Here is a 16420-nt window from a genome sequence, read left to right as displayed (position 1 = left end):
AACTGTTTATTTATTGTTGTCCCTAGTGGGATTTGAATCCAAGTCCCCAGCACTGCAAGGCAGCAGTGCTAACCACTGAGCCACCATGCTGCCCTTAGCATACATCTGCTATGGTTGCTAAAATGGACAGAGATGTCAGCAGAGAGCACTGTGCTCGTGATGTCATCAGTGTTCCAAAAAGAAAGGAATTTCCTCTGTAGCATTCAGCAGCTAATAAGTACTGGAAGGATTAAGATTTTTTAATAGAAGTAATTTACAAATATGTTTAACTTTCTACCACCAGTTGATTTAAAAGAAAAAAGGTTTTCACCGGAGTAGCCTTTTAATGATAGACTATGGGAGGGGGCATGATACTTGCATTGAGGGGGCATGGGAACATCTTATCCCCTATCCTTTGGATAGGGGATAAGATGTCTAGGGGTGGAGTACCCCTTTAAGGGGGATTTTACACACAGCATTTTGTTGTAGTTTTGGATGCCGTGATGTCACGAGCCTCGGGCGCTACACTGGACGCTGTAAACGAACACTGGGTTCATCAGGGAGATCGCGGGAGTCCCCAGAGGTGGGACCCCCACGATCAGACATCTTCTCCCCTATCCTCTGGATAGATAAGATGTCTAGGGGTGGAGTACCCCTTTAAGGGAGGGGTTTACACAAAGCATTTTCTTGCAGTTTACGATACTGTTTTTTGAGCCACAGGCAGACATTGATCCAGCAAGCAGGAAAGGGATAAGTCCTTTTAAATCTAATTTTCACTTTGGCTAATGAAACCTAATGAAAAACTGCCACAAAAATCAGCACGTGAAACTGACAGTGAAGTGTCATCAATAATAAATCCACCTTGAAAGAGCCAGACTTCTGCAGTAATTCACATTTAAAGAAGAGTTTGCGAGCAGCAAGTGCATCCAGACTGGCAGATGTCATCACTGGAGTTGTGTGTATGAAGCCCTGGATCCGTCTCTGAGCTTCTTGTATGTCTCTTAGTGTTACGCAGTATGGGGGATCCATGGTCCTGGAATAGACAATAAAAAGTCACAGTAAATCCCTGCAATAAAACTGTTTATGGAGTCAGCCCACTCTAGCCCTATGATTACAAGTCACTACTGAGTCTCTATCTACAGGGTAATTCATCTCCTCTTTACTGGTGTGTCCTATTGTGATATACAGATTGTGCCTGCAGAACACACTCAGTACTTGGGGCTGAGCACTGTGTTAAAATCTTCCTACTCTGCCCCCCCCCCCCCCATGAGGGTAGTTATTTATTCAGAAGAAATAAAGCTCATGGGAAGTTTTTAAAGGGTATATGGTAAAAAGTTTTTTTTTTGGGGGGGGGGGGGATTCCCGAAAGCGAGTCTATAGGAGTCGACTATAAACTTTGTGTTGCACTTAAAGGGGTATTCCAGGCCAAAACTTTTTTTTATATATTAACTGACTGCGGAAAGTTAAACAGATTTGTAAATGACTTCTATTAAAAAATCTTAATCCTTCCAATAGTTATCAGCTTCTGTAAATATTATTTATATATTACATTTTATATTTTATAATCTGAATTAAAAACAATTTTTGAATAAACGCTGTTATATCTATCTTTGCCCACACCATTATGCACCATTGGTGAGGTCCTAGAGGCATAAGCTTTAGGTTTTCATTATTTTATATTATTGTTGCCGGTGGGGTCCGGCTTTAGCTTTAACTGCCTCGGTCCTTCTGTTGTGAGCTGCACCTTATTTTTACATTGCACGAATCCCTCAACATACGATGGATTCGACAAACGATGGCTCGTTTGGAACGAATTACCATCGTATGTTGAGGGACCACTGTATATATCAATCTGCTGAACTCCTTCTGTACTATAACATGATGCTTACAGATTGGACTGCAGGTTCCCTTTAATTTTCCATGATACACTATAGTGATCTGGGATTGGGTTCTGAGTCCTGCAGCATGTGGTTCCTTTATGGGCATAAAGACAAAGATGGGGAAATGACTGATCATGGCAGAGTGTCGCCCACTGAGGATGTCCCAGGACTCCTCACAACAGGGGATCTCTTCAATGAGGTTTCATGAATCTATAACTTCTTATTTGCATAAATCGGTGATATTATTGAGAATATCTGCACCCGAGAAAGCTGTGTGATGCCAATGGCTACCATTCTAGGTCCCATAGGGGGTCATCATCCAACTTTCCCTAAGCCCTGAAGAGCAGATCTACTCAATTTGCTATTTTTAGTGTTCACACACTGCAGACTTGTTGCAGATTTTGACTTCCCTATTGAACTGGGAAAATCTGCAGCATTTCAGTCCTGTGAGAACAATAACCTGAATCTGGAAAAACCTTGTCACTCAGCTTTGAAATAGACAATATGATTAATTTATCAGAAGAACATACTTTATTGACTAAGGGTGCATTCCCACCACGTTTTCGCAATACAGTTCCTGTATCAGGTTTTTGATGAAAAACTGATTCCTCAAAACCGGACTAAACTGTATCAAAACGTGTGTACAAATTTTAACCCGTATACAGTTAAAAACCGTATACAGTTTAAAAAATGATGTCCGGTTGCATACGTTTTTTTTTAAGAAGAAAAGAACATATGTTTTTAACTTTTCACTCCATTATGAATAAAGTTTCACTTGTTTGAATGAAATTCCAAGAAAAAAAAAACTGTGCAAAGTCAAAAACCATATGGTGAAAATGGATGGAACCGTTCTGTACGGTTCCCATTGACTCTCATGTTTTAAAAAAACATATACGGTTTAATACAGTTTTTTACCCGGACCAAAAATCGTGGTAGGCTACGGTTTTGGGTACGGGAAAAAACCTGACAAAACCGTATAGGATGCAGAACGGACACAACCTGATGCCTCTTTTGGCATACAGTTTTCAATGGAGAGTCAATGTATACGGTTTCATACGGTTTTCACACAGAAAACGTATACGGGAACTGTATTGCAAAAACGTGGTGTGAATGCACCCTAACACTGATGATTCCTCAACGCAGTGTTTTACAAACAGTATGTCTCCAGCTGTTGCAAAACTACAACTCCCAGCATGCCCGGACAGCCGAAGGCTGTCCGGGCATGCTGGGAGTTGTAGTTTTGCAACACCTAGAGACATAGGGGGAGATTTATGAAAACCTGTCCAGAGGAAAAATTGCTGAGTTGCCCATAGCAACCAATCAGATCGCTTCTTTCATTTTTCACCAGCCTTTTCAAAAATGAAAGAAGCAATCTGATTGGTTGCGATGGGCAACTCAGCAACTTTTCCTCTGGGCAGGTTTGCATAAATCTTGCCCATACTGTTTGGAAAACACTGTCCTAAAACAAGAGAATGTAAACTGTTTAAACTTCTATAGTCTCACCTCGGAGTATTCTGGTGAACCCAGGCAGCAACAACTGCGCATGTCACTTTACAGCAACCTTTGAGTCATTCCGTACAGCATTATGGCCGCCGCCTGGCTCACTCACTTATGAAAGTCCGTACAGTGTGACAGGCTCTACGTCAGCGGCTGTTGCCGTACGGCTGAAGCGTGCTGTGTGTGTGCAGTTTGGCCCTGCGCGCTCGCCGTCGCCGTACACTTCACTTGTTTTGGTTCCTGGCGGTCGCTGGGAAGATGGCGGCGACGTTAGAGCGGGTCAGGATTTCTGCCTCCGAATTACGGGAGCTGGTTGCAGCCAGCGACAGCCCTGTAGCCCGAGGTAGGTGAGGACCGACTGAGGGGGTCAACAGTCTGCTCCGTATGTAGCCCATTGCCCATAATGCTATGCGGTGTGTGCCATATTGTGTCAGGGTCCTGTTCTGTAACACATGGGGATGTCCTAGTACTGTATAAGCGTCTGTTCTAATGGTTAAGATGGGAACCAGTCACCCAGTGAAGCCAATAAAAACTTATCATTACTTTTTATTTTATTTTTTGCTTTTCTACTCTGCTCACACACTGTGCTCTGGCATAGACCAGTGCTTCCCATCCAGACAACTCTACAGCAGTGTTTCCCAACAAGGGTGCCTCCAGCTGTTGCAAAACTACAGTTCCTACTATGCCTGAACAGCCTTGGCTGTCTGGGCATGCTGGGAGTTGGAGTTTTAAGAGCTGGAGGCATTTATCCTCTATCCTGTAGGTAAGGAAAATTTATTTTTTATTTTTTTGTCCTGGAGTACCCTTTAAGACAAGGGATACACTTTTATTTTTATTGTTGTAAGGCTTCTTTCACGCTAGGACATGTTAGGACATGGCAGTGTGATGACCGTTGGGGGGAGCCCGGGGGATTAATGGGACAAAAGATACTGCTTGTGTGTCTTTTTCTCCCGCTACAAAATAACAGCGCCCGAAAGACCCCATTATAGTAAATGGGATCTATCAGGACCCATTATTGCTAGGGATCGACCTATATTGATTTTTTAGAGCCGATACCGATAACCTGTGAACTTTCAGGCCGATAGCCAAAAACTTATACCGATATTCCTTGCATTTTAATCCGCTGCCCGATTGCCAGAGACCGCCACCACCAGCTTCTCTCCCCTGCCTGTCCTGAGTCCAACCACCGCCGCTGCCCTGCGGCAGCTTTTGCAGGGCCAGAGACCGCCGCCGCCACCCGCTTCTCTCCCCCTGCTGGTCCTGAGTCTAACCACCGCTGCTTGCCTCCCCTTGCCTATCCTCTGGCCAAAGACCGCTGCCGCCGCTGCTGCCCCATTGCCTCCCCCATCCCCGGTTTTATAATTACCTGTTCCTGGGGTCTGCGCTACTTCTGGCTCCGGCGGCGTCCTGAGCAGTCACTGTGCGCCAGGCCACTAACGGTGATGTCGCGTTGAGGGCGTCACTCGTCATTGCGCAGAGCACAGCAAGGACGCAGGAGCCAGAAGTAGCGCGGACCCCGGGAACAGGTAATTATAAAACCGGGGATGGGGGTGGCGGTCTCTGGCCAGAGGATGGGCAGTGGCGGTGGTTGGACTCAGGACAGGCAGGGGGGAAGAGAAGCGGGCGGCGGTCTCTGGCCCCGCAAAAGGCGCTGCAGTTCATTGATTTAAAGCGCCTGCATTATCGGCAGGTTAGATGCCAATACCGATAACTTAGAAAATCGTGAATATCGGCTGATAATATCGGCCAAACCGATAATCAGTCGATCCCTAGTTATGCCCCGTTGTGCCCTGTTCCGATAACCACTAAAGGCTGTAAAAATAAATAAATGGCCAAATCGCAGAGAAGTTACAGTCACTCATGTGACTTGTGACCAGAATAACCATCAAAGTTGGATTTTGTGGAACTGATGTGTCGTGGTCACATTGCGACCATATTGACAATCATTAGGCAAAGTTTCCACTTGTCTTTTTTCCTGCGTTTTTTGTGTGCGGAAAAAAAAAGCCAGAAAAAATGCCAGTGCAATTTCCTGCTTCTGACGTTTTTTTTTGGGCGTTTTTGCATTTGAGTGATAATTGCATTTTTGGCCCCTTTGGCGTTTTTTTTCAAAATTTGTTGGGTACCAAAAAAAAAAAAAAGGATGCAGTAGTGATGGGGAAAAAATGTATTTAACGAAATTTGAATTTTTAAACTGGGATCAATTTAAATGTGCGGGCAGGGCACAAAAAATGTAGCCGACAATAATCAAAATGTAGTGTGTTTTTCACTTTTTTTTTTCTTTTTCAATATTTTTTAGGTAGTATTACTACTCCCAGCATGGAACACACTGTTCTATGATGGGTATAGTAGTTCCTGTACTAATAGACAGATCACTCCGGGTGTCACTCCTGACACCCAATGCAATCGTCCATAATATAACAGAGATGGAGTCTCTATACAGCGCTCGCATCTCTGCACTATACTCCGGCCGGCCAATGATGTGAATAGAAATTCACCTCACTCATTCATATTTTCCACCCAGAGTGGTGATTGGCCTGATGGTTGCAGCCAATCCCCGCTCTCAGAGGAAAATATGAATGAGTGAGTGGCCGCAGTACAGAGCAGAGATGCGAGCGCAGGAGAAAGCCGCTCAGGGATGGAGGATAATCGCGGCGGGTGACAGGAGTGACACCTCCTGTGATCTGTTCTTAACTGCAGGTACTACTGCTCCCAACATGTACCGTATGCGGTTTCCTGACCGGACCTAAAACCGTTGTATACGGTTTTAGGTCCGGTCACAAAACTGGATACAGGTCAAAAATGAGCCGACCAGAGTCACCGTTTGACTCCGGTCGGCTCATTAAAGTAAATGGATTTCAGCGCTGTTCCGGCTGGGGTACGGGAGAGCCCGGTTTGCCCTTTCCCCAGCCGGATCCGGCACCCGTAACTTAAAAACGAGGTGTGAATGCAGCCTAAGCTGTGACTTTAGCTTACTTGTAGACTTGTGGCTGCAGGACTTGACTAGAGGCCTCCTATGACTCCAGACACACTCTTAGGCTTGACTGCACCTCCCAGGGCTTTTATGGGGAAGACTCTGGTGTAGGGATCGACCGATTATCGGTTTGGCCGATAATCACAATTTTGGGCATTATCGGTATCGGCAATTACCTTGCCGATAATCCGATAATTCCCCGCCCCCCGCGACCAAACCCCCCCCCCCCACCACCACCACCACTGACCCACCGCACTGCGTCGCACCCCCCACCACACCGCCCCTGCCCCATTGCCTCCCCCCATCCCCGGTTTTATAATTACCTGTTCCCGGGGGCTGGGGTCCACGCTACTTCTGGCTCCTGCTGTGTCCTGCGTTACGCTGTGCGCAATGACGAGTGACGTGACGTCACCGTCAGTGCGCACAGTGACAGCTCAGGAGGACGCCACCGGAGCCAGATGTAGAGTGGACCCAGGGAACAGGTAATTATAAAACCGGGGATGGGGGAGGCGGGTGCGGTGGGGCGGTGGGGGGGCGGAGGCGTTGATAGGACTCAGGAGGACCCCCGGACAGGCAGGGGGAGAGAAGTGGGCAGCGGTGGTCTATGGCACCTCAAAAGCTGCTGCAGTTCATTGATTTAAAGCGCCCGCCAACGGAATATCGGTATAAGTTATCAGCTATCGGCCCTAACCTCCACAGATTATTGGTATCGGCCCTAAAAAAAACGATATCGGTCGATCCCTACTCTGGTGGGATCCCGTTGTCACCCTTAAGTCACCTGGTCACTGATACTTCCTGGTTAACAATCACATGACAACTGGTGATCATATTTTAACCTTTCTTAAAAATACAACATTCGTATATACATAACATAGGGCATAATATACCATTACAGTAGAACAGATGCAGGGGACACTGTAGGGAGGCTGCCCGACAGGGCAGCAAGGGTACGGGGTAACAACTCATAATGCGGTCTGTCAGTCTAATTAATAAACTTCATGCTCGGAACCTGTTAAGTGTTGTACGGTTGGCTTGTGTCTTCCCACGCTGGAGCTGTGCGGGCCTGAAACTCCTGGATGTACACCTTAGCATTCTGGTGTTTGTTTTAATCAAGTGAATAGTAATGGTTAATGGAAAACTGTAGTGGTATATAACTTAAATAAGTTATCTTATATAACTTAAGATTGCGCGGGGTTGTCCGACCTTAGGATAGGGGATAAGTTTTTCACCACTGGACTACCCCTTTAACTTAAATGGAACCTCTCATACTGAAAATGTAGTCTAATCTGCAGGCAGCAAGCAGTAAGAGCTAAGCAGATTGGTATATGGTTTGTTGACAAAAGAGTCACTATAACTTTATCAATGTACATTTTTGCACATTTTGGACTAAGTAGTCATGTGGGTGATGGACAGTTATGTGTATAAGTGTGCATATATAGTGAGCTGTCAGTCACTAAGTAGTACCAGCCACCCAGTTGACTACTTTACTCATCATTGGTTAATAAGTGCTCACCATCTTTACAACAAATAGATCAATAGTACAAGTGAATGTGAGAATTTTTTTTAAATTCTTATTAGAGAAAAATGCCTCCTTCTTCTCAGGCTCCCTTTTTGTTTGTCCTCCCTCATAAACTGATCATTCACTCATAAAAACAGGCCAGCTGCAAATGAACTTAATGGGGTACATCTTATCACCTATCCAAAGGATAGGGGATTAGATGATAGGGACCTTCGCGATCTCCGGGCCGGCAGCGGCTGGAACACGGAAGCTCGCAACTTCCGCGTTCGTGACAGGACGCCATGTCCCCTCCATTCATGTCTATATGAGGGGGCATGACGGCTAGTACATTGCCTTCACGCCACCTCCCATAGCCGTGAATGGAGGGGGCATGGTGGCTAGGGGTGTGAATCGCCAAGAATTTGGCGATTCGATTCGAATCGCGATACCAGTGTGGCGATTCGATATATCGCGATATATCGCGATACCGTCTAGGTGACGATACATCGCGATATATCGGCCACCTGGGAGCATTCATAGATCCCAATAGACGCCGCTGTCAGCTTTGACAGCGGCGATCTAGTACTCCGGTGCTGCAAAATAAAATAAAACACACTTTATCTTACCTTCCAACGAGCCCCCGGAGCTCCGGTACAGTCCGGTACAGGTGTTCGGTCCCCGGGCTGTATAGTTCGGCACGTCACATGGAGCTTCAGCCTATCACCAGCAGAGGCGGGACATCGCTGCGGCCAGTGATAGGCTGAAGCTCCATGTGACGCGCCGGACTAACAGGAAGTAAGAAGAATACAGCCCGGGGACCGAACACCTGTACCGGAGCTCCGCGGGCTCGTTGGCAGGTAAGAAAAGTGCGTTTTATTAAAAATTCCACATCCCTAAAAGAATCGATTCAAAAATATTTTGAATCGATTCTGTATCGGCAAATGAAAAATCGCGATTATCGCGAGAATCGATTTTTTCTTACATCCCTAATGGTGGCTGGCATCACCAGTCATCGGGCACGGAGCAGAGTTCGCTCTTTGCACTTAATGAAAGAGGTGCCACAGTGGAGATCACGTGGGTCCCCAGCGGCAGGACCCCTGCGGTCTAACATCTTATACCCTATTGTTTGGATAGGGGACAAGATGTTTTCAGCAGAGTACCCCTTTTAATATAGAAGCATTGCATACTGTCTATAGAAGTCTCTGGAGAAGGGGACTGGGTGAGTGGTTAGAGAATTACTGAAGCAGACAGACTGCAGAGACACTACAGGTGCTTTTAGTGATCTCACCCCAGTGCTGGGCTCATACCTTACATTGTTCATTACTGCCCTATAATGTTCTCCATGCTGCTGCTACTTCTAAGGGTGGGCTATAGAGATGTAAGAGAACAGGACCCTCTTGTCTGTGTGTAGGGATTGGAGACACAACAGACTAGGCTTCGTCCATTTGCTCAAGGACAACTGAAAACTAGTGATGGAGCTGGAAAAGAAGAATTTAGTGTAAAAACTGTATACAAATTCTAAAATTTTTGGGGAAAAAATTTGCAAAAAAATGGAAGAGCAGTCACCCATACTTCAGAAGTTTCTTACATTTTTTTTATATAGTTTGTTAAAAGCTTGTTCACATGAGAAAGACGTGAGGAGGAGAGATTTTCAGGTCTGTTTAAGAAATCACCTCTGACAGGTGTGAAATGGTCTTCATGTGAACTTCTCTCCCCCTCACGTCTATGCAATCTGCAATACCCTGCAGTACTGGCATTTTTGTCGCAAATTGTTTCACATATGTTTTTTTCCCCCTTTTGGAAAAGTGCAGCACATGGAGACTTTGTATCCCTTTATTGGGCTACTGAATGCTCTCCATGCGCTACCATTCAGGTTGTGTTCGTGTGAGGCCTTAAAGGGAACCTGAGATCACACAGGGGCGTTATAGAGAAATCAGTTTTAAAAGCCTCTATATACTAATTAAGTAGTCCTGGGGGTGGACTGGACTGGAAGGAAGTCCCCGCCGCTGTTTCCCACCCCAGTGTCCTTGTGGGATGAATTTCTTCCTATGTGTTTGTTAGGAAAAAGATGTTAGTCGAGGCTGATGGGGTTGGGAGTAGCTGGTGGGGACCATCACATTGAACGGGTATTTTTTTTATTTATTTTTTTTTTTGTGTTCTGCATCAGGGTAGAGATGAGCGAACTTATAGTAAATTTGATTCGTCACGAACTTCTCGGCTCGGGAGTTGATGTCTTATCCTGCATTAATGAGTTCAGCTTTCAGGTGCTCCGGTGGGCTGGAAAAGGTGGATACAGTCCTAAGAAAGAGTCTCCTAGGACTGTATCCACCTTTTCCAGCCCACGGGAGCACCTGAAAGCTGAACTAATTTATGCAGGATAAGCCATCAACTGCCGAGCCGAGAAGCTTGTGACGAATCGAATTTACTGTAAGTTCGCTCATCTCTACATCAGGGATGTTTTAGGTAGTCGCATAACCTAAATCAATAAAGGACAAGATCAAGAAATGGTTGTGTATTTCATTGTCATGTGATTTTTATATCCTCTGATTTTTAGAAACCATTAAGGAGATGAAGGAGCCAAGACAGAGAAAAGATAATAGACGACCAGACATTGAAATATATAAGCCTGGGTTGACCAGATTAAGAAATAAACCCAAATTAGAGGCATCCGGCAATGGTGGCAATTACAGCGAAGAATATCAAAATGACAAAGTCAAAGACTGTGAACCTTTGGTGAATGGGATAAGCCCAGTTGTCTTGTGTGGGGATCAGATCCAAGATGAAGATCTCGCATTGAATGCCGAAATCAAAGAACGAAAAATCTCAAAAAGAACCAAAAAACCTGACCGACAAATTTACCAACCAGGAAGGAGACAGCACATTTCTGTAAAAGAATCTTTGAGTGAAATTATAGAAGATGAAATTGTGCGAAAAACTGAAAATATAAAACTCGAACATGAGGAAAATCTTGAAAAGTCTGTCACAAATCATAAGATTCCTTTGGAAAATGGAAACAAGGTTGAAAAGTTGAAGAGATCAGAGGCAGAGAGAATCACAAAGGCTGGAGAAGAAGTGTTCTCACTGAAGCCTGGAAAGGAAGAGAGAAAGATTGGGTCGACCAAACGTTATTCCCACTCTGACAAGCGAAGGACCCGCACGCGAAACTGCAGTACCAGTTCTGGAGGAAGCAACAACAGCAGTGAAGAAGCCCTCTTTGCAGAGGGCAACCGGAGGCGTCAAGACAAAGGGAAGTCAGCTGGAGAGCGTAAAGAAAAGGTGCGCACCAAAAATCAGGTCTCTCTTTCTTCAACTGATTCTTATGAAGAGGATTATAACGAATGGCTGGATGAATCACTCCAGAGCAGAAATCAATGGAAGAAAAGACAGAGCTCCAGTGAAAAGAGCTGCCCCGAAAATATGGATAGTGCCAAGAGATCAAGCAGCAAAGATAACCATGAAGGGTTCTACAACCGAGAACCTTCCTGTAAACCAGTCATTGATGAAGAGAGGACCCGGAAACGAAGTGATAGACCCAGTAACAAGTGCAGCAGTGGCCTAGAGAAGCAAGAATTAAGGGAGAGATCAAGTGAGCCAAGAGGCAGAGGCAGAGGGATCATTATTCTTCCAGCTAACACTGATATATCCAATGCTACTGGGACATTAGAACCAAACAGCACAAAGCCAGCATCTACTGCCTGCAGCAAATATGTCCGTGGCAGAGGCCGTGGTGGAGGTAATCGTCGCCTCTGGGATCCCAATAACCCTGAGCAAAAGCCTGCTTTGAAGAACCAGAGCCCCCAACTTCACTTTCTAGATACTGATGATGAGTCCACACCTACATCACAGAGTGATAGCAACCAGTCTATCCCTCAAGCCTCCTACTACAAATTTCAGAATTCTGATAACCCGTATTACTTTGCTCGTCCACCCTATCCATATGCTGGATATTCCATGCCTTATTCTTTAAGTCCCAGCAATGGCATGTATCCTGGTGGATATTATCCTGGATATCCAGCTCAGTCTGCACAGTATGGTACTGGTTCATATTCTGGAAGTCCAGTAATGCCAGAGGAAATTGAGCAACAAGTGCGAACAATACAACAGCAAGAGCTGAGCCAACTCCTGAGAATGGCTGACAACCAAGAGCTCCAGCTCAGTAATCTTCTCTCCAGGGATTCACTCAGCACAGAAGGCCTGAGTAAAATGGCTATGCTTAGGTAAGGAAATATTTTCTACATTCTTTTAAAATAGTTGAATTTAAAGGAAAACTAAACCTAAAGAGTACATATATCACAGAAAAAAAATATCGTGCTTTATATCTGTTACTCTCTAAGTCTTGCAGACTCTTTACATGTCTATGTGTCTAGCTTTTGTATTTGGCTCCAGTGCTCAGGAAGGGGCATGTCCAAGGCAAGCACTGAACCCTCCCTCACTCACCATGCATTCACTTCCTCCCTGAGTCTGCTGTGCTGTGTAGTGCTGGGTCTCTTCATCTGATCACTGCAGGCTGTTCTGTAACACCCCCTCCTCTCTGTTTTCTGGCAGACAAGACAGGAGTGAGCACAGAGCAGTGCTATTTGCACCCTCACTTACTAGACTTTGTTCCAGCCTTTGCTTCAGCTGGGACATAGATGATGCTGCAGCAGGGCACAATGGTATGGGCACAATGATTTCCAGGGCACAACTGGGACCGAAAATAGTCCCGGATATTCTAGACTAAGCAGCTCAATTTGATCATGGGTGTGGCTATGTGAAGGTGGAGCCACAAATTGTAGGGGCAAATGTCATTCATAGTTGGATATAAATCATATAGTCACCAGTATATAAGGAGAAATTATTATCACCATACATATTACTATAACACTATTACTGACCAGATCCTGTATACTGAGACCAATATTACCAATAATGCCAGTATACAAGAAAGAAATGTTATCACCATACAGTAGTAGTAGTGGCAGCCCCCTATAGGTGGTGGTGGTGGTGGTGGTGGTGGTAGTAGTAGTGGCAGTCACCTAAAGGTGGTGGTGGTAGTAGTAGTAGTAGTAGTAGTAGTAGTAGCGGCAGCCTCTTTTGAAAGAAAAAAACAAAACATTTACTTACCTGGCTTCCGCGTAGTTCACAGCGTGCCCTTTTCTCCTCTCTTCGCCATTCTCCGACACATAATAGCGTCACTCATGCACCGGAGTGCATAGGTAAAGACGCTCAGCCTCTTGTGGCTGTCTCCATAATGCAGGTGGCCACAAGAGTGTGGTGATTTAGGCAGAGAAGCCAATGACTCTTTGCTTTGTCAAACAGCCGTGCACCGAATTTAACTATAAGCGTGTCATTAAGAGGGCTGGTGTGCCTGATGGCTACTCCAGCCCTGATGGTTTCTATAAAGAGATAAAAAAATGTTAAGTATAATAGAAAGTTTAATGTTTTGCCAAGGTGTGTGTATATGTGTATATAAACACACACAGACACAGCTACCACCACTGTGCTTCTTTGTGAGGATGGTATTGGGCAAGTGATGGGCAGTGCTTAGTTTCCTCCATACATGACACTTAGGATTGAGACTAGAAAGTTTAATTTTGGTTTCACCAGACCAGAGAATCTTTCTTGTTCCTCAGTCTGACAGTCCTTTAGGTGGATTTTTGCTAATTCCAGGCAGCTCTCGTGGAGAAGCTATTTTCTGTCCACTCTGCCATAAAGCCAAGATTGGTGGAGTGCGGCAGTCATGGCAGACCTTCTGAAAGTTTCTCCCATCTGCACACACTATCTCTGGAGCCTAGCCAGAGACCATTGGTTTCTTGGTCACCTCTGTTACCATGGCACATCTTCCCCAATTAGTTTCTTGGGATGGCCATCTCTAGAAAGAGTCCTCATTTTACATCAGGACTCGTATATGATAGCGCTTTCCCTATGCACAGAGCGGTGGCCAACACGGCCCCCACATGCATCTCTATGGGAGAGCCGGAGATACAGCACTCTCCTATAGAGATGTATGGAGGGGGCATGTTGACCACCACTCCTCACTGTGGTCGACAAAGCTCATTGTACAAAGCAGTGGCTGCTCTGTGCATAGAGAGAACCAGGGTGCCGGGCAGGATGAGGACGTCCCATCGGTCAGCCCCCCTCCGATCAGACACCTATACTCTATCCTCTAAATAGGGGATACGTTTTTAAGTAACATAGTACCCTTTTAAAATGTACGACCCAACCCAAAAATATATGTGGTGGGAAATTGAATAGAAAACCGCATTGTTTGCAACATTTGGGCAGTTTCACTTTTACGCAGTGGACTTTACAATAAAAAATGTATGTTCTCTTTATTATGTTGGTCATCATGATACAAGCAATACCCATGTTTTAATGCTTTTCTGTTATTTTACTGCTTAACCTGTTAACTACCAAGGATTTGTACACAGTTCGTAGATAGCCAGCACGGCACTGCTTCCCTTTCAGATTATAGAACAATGATGAAATGGCAGAGTTGGACTAGGAATGCTGGAGGTGGTGCTCCGATTAACAATAGTGCAAGAAGACGTTTCAAAAGAGCAAGAAAAAATCAGCAACTCATCGCAACCAGCTGAATGAAATCTTCTTTTATTTCATACTCACAAATATGTTACATGGGAAGAGGGTAGTGGGGGGACACAGGATGGCGACCAAGCTCCGTTTCGCACGGTGATCGTGCTTCCTCCGGCCAGGCTTTATCAATCGAGTGCAGAGCACACAGATCAATGCAGTTCTGTGGAACTACATTGATCCGTATGAGGAATCAAATGATTCCTCTTAAGTCCCCTAAGGTGACTAATCAAGTGTAATTGGAAAAAAAAAAAAAAAAAAAAAAAAGTTGAATAAAAGTTTAAATAACACCCATTAACCCCTTACATATTAAGTTTAAAGGGGAACGCCGGTGGAATTTTTTTTTTTTTAAATCAACTGGTTCAAAATCTTAATCCTTCCAGTACTTATCAGCTACTGTATATTACAAAAGAAATTGTTCAGTTCTTTTCAGTCTCACCACAGTGCTCTCTACTGACACCTCTGTCTGTCAGGAACTGTCCAGAGCAGAAGAGGTTTTCTATGGGCATATGCTTTCAATCTGGACAGTTCCTGACATGGACTGAGGTGTCAGACTGAAAAGAACTGAACAATTTCCTTTGTAATATACAGCAGCTGATAAGTACTGGAAGGATTAAGATTTTGAAATAGAAGTTATTTACAAATCTGTTTAACTTTCTGGCACCAGTCCATTCGAAAACATCTGTTTTCCACTTGTTTCCACCGGAGTTCCCCTTTAAATCAACCCCCTTTTCCCAAATTCCATATAAAAAATAACATAATAAAAATAAACATATTTCGTATCGTGCGTGTGTAATTTTCCGAGTTATTAAAATAAAACATTATTTATTTTGTCCGGTGAGCGGCGTAAACGTTAAAAAATACCAGAATTGCTTTTTTAAAAATCACATCATACTTTAGAAAAAATAAAGTAAAAAGCAATCAAATTGTCTGATAAATGTCACAATGGTACCGATAAAAACTACAGATCATGGCGGAAAAAATGAGCCCTCAAAGAGCCCGGTAAACAAAAAAATGAAATAAAAAGTTATAGTGGTCAGAAAATGGCAATAAAAATAAAAAAATTCTAAACTTTTTAGTTTAAATTACTAAAACATGATGCAAACCATACAAATTGGGTAGGGTTTTAATGGTGCCGACCTACAGTATCAAGATTACATGTTAGTTTGACACAACCAGCTGCTGTGAAAAAATGATGTACAATGTCAGTGCTAATAGACCTGCAGAATAGATTTTAAATCTGCAACTCGTTAATAGTTGTGTGCAGATGTATTCCACATTCTCATAGGCTTTAGTGGATGGCTGTTGTGGATTTTGCTAAGATATGCTGCAGATCCACAGTAAAACCTGCAGCTGTGAAAATTAATAAACACATTTGACATTTAAAGGGGTACTCTGCTGTTAGATATCTTATCCCTTATCCAAAGGATAGTAGATAAGATGTCTGATCACGGGGTGGGGCCTGCCGTTGGGGACCCCCACGATCCCCCCTGCAGCAGCCTGGTACCTCAGCAGCCTGAAGCTAAGTTTTCTCCGAGGCTGATGATGGGAGCGGTGCAGGGGACAGGGCAATGTGACGTCATGGCCCCACCCCCTCGTGATGTCACATCCGTCCCCCTCAATGCAAGTCTATGGAAGGGACGTGAGGCCCCTTGCCATAGACATGTATTGAGGGGGCAGGCGTGACATCACGAGGAGGGCGGGCCCTGGCGTCACAATGCGCTGTCCCCTGCACCCCTCCCATCATCAGCCTCGGAGAAAGCTTAGTTCCGGGCTGCTGAGGTACTGGTTGCTGCAGGGAGATTGCAGGGGTCCCCAGCGGCGGGCTCCACCCCGTGATCAGACATCTTATCCCCTATCCAAAGGATTGGGGATAAGATATCTAACAGCGGAGTACCCCTTTAAATCCTTTTGACCTTTATCCTACATTGATCTTTAAATCCAAAAAACATTTTGCAGCATGCGTCCGTGCCCTAATATTTAGTGTTTTAGGCTCATGAGAAGTGTATGGCCAGAAAAACTTGG

General features: G+C 44.7%; 2 protein-coding genes across 6 annotated transcripts in view; one reads left to right on the top strand and one right to left on the bottom strand.

Annotated features, from left to right (window-relative positions):
• Nucleotides 1-16420, bottom strand: part of SRR (serine racemase) — a 104100-nt gene that overhangs the window by 29850 nt on the left and 57830 nt on the right. For 2 of the 3 annotated variants that reach the window (XM_056558726.1, XM_056558724.1), the window contains one exon: nt 841-1012. In XM_056558726.1, the coding sequence (XP_056414701.1) occupies nt 841-1012 (172 nt within the window). Of the gene's footprint in view, nt 1-840; nt 1013-3362; nt 3502-16420 lie in introns of those variants that run through there. The other variant, XM_056558725.1, reaches the window with a different exon arrangement.
• The window catches only part of SMG6 (SMG6 nonsense mediated mRNA decay factor), a 260985-nt gene continuing 248132 nt past the window's right edge, over nt 3568-16420 (top strand). The window contains exons 1-2 of one of the 3 annotated variants that reach the window (XM_056558716.1): nt 3568-3699; nt 10380-12042. In XM_056558716.1, the coding sequence (XP_056414691.1) occupies nt 3615-3699; nt 10380-12042 (1748 nt within the window). In that variant the 5' untranslated portion in view covers nt 3568-3614. Of the gene's footprint in view, nt 3704-10379; nt 12043-16420 lie in introns of all 3 variants that reach the window. The other 2 variants (XM_056558717.1, XM_056558718.1) reach the window with 2 other exon arrangements.

The sequence above is a fragment of the Hyla sarda genome, chromosome 2 (assembly GCF_029499605.1).
Source record: "Hyla sarda isolate aHylSar1 chromosome 2, aHylSar1.hap1, whole genome shotgun sequence".
Lineage (NCBI taxonomy): Eukaryota > Metazoa > Chordata > Amphibia > Anura > Hylidae > Hyla > Hyla sarda.
Note: the sequence above shows the minus strand (reverse complement) of the source record. Positions and strands in the feature narration are given on the sequence as shown.